Source organism: Sinocyclocheilus grahami, unplaced genomic scaffold, assembly GCF_001515645.1.
Source record: "Sinocyclocheilus grahami isolate Dianchi unplaced genomic scaffold, SAMN03320097.WGS_v1.1 scaffold8.1, whole genome shotgun sequence".
In the NCBI taxonomy this organism is placed as follows: domain Eukaryota; kingdom Metazoa; phylum Chordata; class Actinopteri; order Cypriniformes; family Cyprinidae; genus Sinocyclocheilus; species Sinocyclocheilus grahami.
Genome location: NW_015505187.1, coordinates 603,978 through 609,662, shown reverse-complemented (window position 1 = coordinate 609,662; position 5,685 = coordinate 603,978). Strand labels below are relative to the sequence as shown.

Here is a 5,685-nt window from a genome sequence, read left to right as displayed (position 1 = left end):
CCGCCAAAACCGACTTGTCAAAACAACTCCATCCACCCAAACTTTAAGTGGGTCACCCATCTGCCCCCCCCCCCCCCCCCTGCCCCCCCCCCCTCCAAAAATCCAACCATATCTTGCAACCCCCCTGCCAGAACTGCCAAAACTTTGGCAATTACGTAAACGTGAGGTCCACGGTGATGGGGCGTAACAATAGAAATGGGTTAGAGCTGCTGCTATTATCCTCCTCTCTGTCTCTGGCGCGCTCTCCGTTGCCCCGGCTATTATCCACGCTGCAGTTTGGGCTCTTTTTCTGCAAACCAAGTGCAATTAATGATCATTAGCTGGCCTGTCTCCCCTCATTCCCATCAAACCCCCTCCTGCCTTACCACAAACCCGGGCAAATGGGCCAATAGCGGTTAGTCTGAGGGTGGTGTACCAGCAGCTATTCTCCTCCCAGCGTGCTTTCTGAACGGAGGGGCTCGTTAGCACGGGGGATGACCATCGCTGTGCCACACGCTGGACAGTGGAGCTCTGTCCCGACTGAATAGCCTCTGCCTCCAAGCAATTATCCCAGTGTGTGCGTGTGCAAGTGTATATTTGTGTAGGTGTGTGTTGGTCACATTGCTCAAGAGCATGTCCCTTAAACACCCTCCTCACACTGGGGCAGTTTTTTTTCCGTTATACTGGCAGGATGGGATCATTGTTTTAGGGGACAGGCCATAATGAGCAACCACAATGAGCTCAGAACACTTTAGCATCATTATAACTTACTAATTCTTTATAATTATATAATAATAATAATAATAATATATTAGAATAATTATATATAAAACAACTGATATTGATATATGATAAAATGGTAAAATTATATTTTAATAAATTATATAATAAGTGTACAGTGATAATACCAGTTATATATGTCTGATAAAATAATAACCTAATAAAAATACATATATTTTAGTATAATTTTATATAAAATTAATATAAAATATATTTTATTTATTATTATTATTGTTTGATCAAAAATTAGTGTATAGAAATCTGAGAAACTTCTCTTTTAATTCACAATGATTTCATGAGCTCCCTCATCAGCAAGATGGATTTCAAATCTCTGGAGATGAAGCTTTATAAAGCCAAGGTTTGTTTTCTATCAATGCTAATGGTATTTAGTATAAAAATGAACATCTGTCACACTCGCTAGCAAACTGTTCCCGATCATTTGGCAATTCTGTCCCTCTTTCTCCATCTCCCTCTCTCAGTAGGAACTAATTACAGTGAAATAGAGACCATAAAACACTTTAAAGGCCAACTCAAACTCGGGCTTAGTAAAACTAGCTGTTTCCGTCAAGCACCTTGTATGTGCATTGAGAGCCGAAGTAAAAAAGAGAAATGGGGTTTTCTCTCATTTTTTCTTCAGCCTTCCCCCTCCCTCGTATTCATGGATTATAGGCTGTAATCTCATTAAAGTGGCCGGCAGTGTACATCCAGTGCAGCGTGCTCTGTAATCAGGCAAAGACATACTGCTCATCTTGGATAAAGCAGAGGTATAAGGTGGCCATTCAGTAGCAAGACCCGACCAGGCCCATTGAACAGAGAGGGCCGGCTGCTGAAAAGCGCGGAGACTTAAAAGTTGATGGTGGAGGTTGGGGAAACTGAGCCCCTGCCCGGTCTTGGGGTTAGGTGGAGAGGGGAGGCTAATTACAGAGTGAGCTGGGCTTGAATTGTTATCGAGCGAGAGGAGAGAGGAGTGGGCGCTTTGCCAGGGGATTACAGGACACACACACACATACACACTCACTTTTAGTCATTACCTCGGATGCATTTAACTGTGCAAACAGGTGCGCTCACAGAAGAGTAGGAAAAGGCCGCTGTAACTTGAGCCTCCTCAGACACACGTGTGAACCGAACACATGCTTTCACGTGCACACACAAACACACCGACATCAGTGCCCTGACTATCTAGAAGTGTGCAATAGGTGATGACTGGGGCCAAAGTAATGTATTCACAAGGGATTTGCACAAGTGGATGGAGGGTTATATGTATGGACTGATGCTGCTGTGTACAACTGCACATTAACTGCACAAGTTAATGCCTGGAAAAAAGCCTAAACTCGAATAAATATATATATATATGTACATACATGGAATATATATTACATTCATTGATACTAACCTGAGTATGTGTGCTTGTTCTACAGCAGTTGTTCTTGTTCTTGCTGGAGGCCCAAACAGGGGGCGCTCTGGTGCCAGAGGGTGGCATTGGGGCAGAGCAACTCCTAGGGAGCTCAAGGCAGGGGGCATCAGGCCTGAGCATGAGGCATCATTGAGGCGGGAACTTCGCAATTTGCGCTCCCTCGATCTTCTCTACTTCCTCGCTCACCTGCCTCTCTTCATCCTCATTCATAACTCAGTTATTGCAAACCCCTTCGATGACTCCAGCAACCTGTGATGGTATCAACAACAACTGTTTGCACCAATAGTTAGGCCATATTAACATCAAAATGAATACATTAGATACATATGTATGAAAAAAGTTTGGGGCCTGAAGGATTTTTTATGTTTTTGAAAGAAGCTCTTTTGCTCACCAAGGCTGCATTTATTTGATCAAAAATACAGTTACAAAAAAAAGTTTAAAATAAGTGTTTTCTATTTTAATATATTTTAAAAAGTAATTTATTTCTGTGATGCAAAGCTGAATTTTCAGCAGCCGTTACTCCAGTCTTCAGTGTCACATAATCCTTCAAAAATAATTTTAATATGTTGATCAAAAACACTTCAGTATCATTTTTCCCACAAAGTTGGTTTGATTAATAGGAAGATAAAAAGAACAGCCTTTCTTTGAAATAAAAATCTTTAATGACACTATAAATGTTTTATTATTGCTTTGATTTGAATTTATTTGAATTTTATTTGAATTTCTTTTTTTAATTGAACCCAAACTTTTTAACAGTAGTGTATATTAGAATATTACATAACTAAAATTATTATAATCATATAAATTATAGTTTATGTATATTATAGGAAATATATATTTTATACATTTCATTTCATACATTTTGTTATTATATTATATTATATTATATTATATTATTTATTGGAATGAATACAAGTGGGCCAATTAATGAAGTAGAGACACTTCAGCTTCATATCATATTTTTTTATATTTTGTATACTGTTTCAATGCGAAAAAATCATCACTAATTAAGACTATACAAATACTGATACAAGTTATTATGTTTAAGTGTCCCATTTATGTATTCATCCTGCTGAACTCTGCTGAAACCTCAATAAAAATGAACTACAACAATACCTTGTTAATTATTCTTTTAGCATCCATGTCAATAATTCGTTAAAAAAAGGGGTAAACACTGACTGACTGAAGGTCAATCAAAATTACAAAACCTTACTGTATTTCACCAAAAAATAGGCATAGATTTCAGTTACTGCACAAGACTGAGCCATCACTGCCAAACATTAGTAGAGTGGAGAGGAGTGCTGTCTGTGGTACTGAAACACTATTTGCATTGCATCCTTCAGGGCCAGAGTCAAGCAGCTCATATTTCATGCAGGCTAGAGCCTTTATTAATGTAATTTGCAATTCGGCATAGAGAGAGTGAAAAGTTTGCTCAGTGTGGTCGTCAAACATCCAATCGTCACTGATAATCACTCACCAAACCTGCAGGACTCAGCAGGGGAAAGGGAAGAGAAGAGCTTTGACAAGCATAGAGAGCACTGTCACATTCAGACATAACAAAAGTGTGCATTTGTATAAAAAAGAGGAGGGGGGGGAATGAAAAGGATCGAGGTAGCGAGAAAAACTGTCTCATGTAGCCTAAAGAAATGGCCACAGATATTGGACAGTCGTGAAAAGCTTTCTGGGCACTCATGAGGAAGTGAGTGCTGTCTAACAGTCTGCGTCTTTAGATTTACAAAGTCTGTAGAAGAAGTTGAGAGGCAGGGATGGCAGAACTTTCAAAGAGAATGAAAGGAGGCTGGAGAGGAGTGATAACAAGAAGTCCCCATGAATTTCAACAGGGAGAACATCAGAGGGGCCCGGATCACTAATCAGTGTGGGTTACATGCTGCCGCTCTTGTTCTATTCAGGCGTGGCATAATGAGGAGGCAACATTCTGCCATATATGCCACAGTGTCGTGGAAAGTCATTTTAAAAATAGGTTTCTTGGACGAATACGCTGGAAGGACTGGACTCCCGCTCTTCCCTTTTAGTCCTTTGGCTCTTTGACACTCGGGACCCGTGGTTTGCCGGTTTGTATGGGCCATCTCTGGGTGTGGATTCGAGTCTATCCGAACCGGACTGCAGCGCAAACGCAGTGCTATGTGTTCTTGGAGGACATCCGAGTTCCTCCCAAGCGAATGCTGCGATTTTTAGGTATTTCCTAGAAAGAGAACGGGACATAGTGAGTATCTTGCATGAACAACAGAATCGTGAAAACACAATTATAGTAGCGATAAAGATGATTTTAATTCATACGAACCTTCCTTTCGCGAACGTTCAAAACCAATTGGTGAAGTCCAGGAGCTCTTGTTCTTCTGGACTCAAAGGGTCGTAGGAGCCCTCATCTGAAGAGTAAGAGGACACGGGCGAACCGGCCATAGAGTTCATGTCATTAGAGTAGTTTTGGGAGATGGTGGGTGACAGGACGCCGGACTGGAACGCCGCGCTCACCGCATCATGCTCGTCCAAAAGCTGCTGGAGCGCGCGGATGTACTCCACAGCAGAGCGCAGCGTCTCCACTTTGCTCATCTTCTTGTTCGCCGCTCCGTTGGGAACGTGTTCGCGGAGAGTAGCAAAGCCGTTGTTCACCAGCTTTACCCGGTTGCGTTCTCTCTCGTTCCGCCTGGCCACCGCGTGCGGCTGCTGTTGGGGCAAGCTGTACCCGAAGCCGGCGAAGTTGAGCCTCCTTTTGCACCGGAGCAGCTCTGGAGAGGATGAGCGCTGCCTCTTCGCCTGCTTCGACGCGGACTTGTTGCTGCACTGGCTGTCGGTCGGGCTGAGTTGGATGCTCTGAGATGCAAAAAAGCAGGCAGGTGGCATGAACTGCTGCTGGTTTATGCTTATTTCCATCTTGGCAGTAATGTCCATTTCGCGGAGGAAAAGCACGAAAGTTTTCTTTGGAATGCCCAATGGCCGTGCGTCTTGCTCGTGGCGTTCACGTGTGGCTTCAATGGGCAGGGGTGCACCGGACTCGTTTTTAACATTACCTGACGACAAGCCTGCTATTGCAGTCACCTGAGGATGTAGTAAACATAGCAACGGTAGGCCTACACTACTTTCACGTTTCTGTTATTGACACATCAGTACAAAACACGACAAGCAAGTCACAAATAAATAATACAAATGTTAGTGTTTGTTTTAGAAATTATTTGACATAGGCCTAATTTACCATTAGCTAGCTGTGCTCGTGGCGCCAAGTTACATTTTTCAAATTTCAAGACAAATTTCAACAGATTATGCCGCGGGGGAATAACACCTTAAAAATATACCTCTATGAAATCAGTGTATCATTGTATAATTTTGACACTGTCTGGCACATTCGCACACATGGACCGGGCCCAGTCCCAGTTAACTTGTAGGCTATTTGGCGCTCTCGTGTGGTCACAAACAGAACAATAAACAGAACACCAACAAATAGATATTGATGATTATTTATAACGGGATCCTGCATGTTTTTCCAATTTTGAACA

At 42.2% G+C, this 5,685-nt stretch overlaps 1 protein-coding gene across 1 annotated transcript; it reads right to left on the bottom strand.

Moving 5' to 3' along the window:
• Positions 1 to 4,120: 4,120 nt before the first annotated feature.
• On the bottom strand, positions 4,121 to 5,159 carry ascl1a (achaete-scute family bHLH transcription factor 1a). Its single transcript, XM_016278764.1, has 2 exons — positions 4,476 to 5,159; positions 4,121 to 4,376 (listed from the first exon to the last, which is right to left on the bottom strand). The coding sequence occupies exon 1, from the start codon at positions 5,081 to 5,083 to the stop codon at positions 4,493 to 4,495; it is 591 nt and encodes a 196-aa protein (XP_016134250.1). The 5' UTR covers positions 5,084 to 5,159; the 3' UTR covers positions 4,121 to 4,376; positions 4,476 to 4,492.
• Between the last annotated feature and the right edge of the window lie 526 nt (positions 5,160 to 5,685).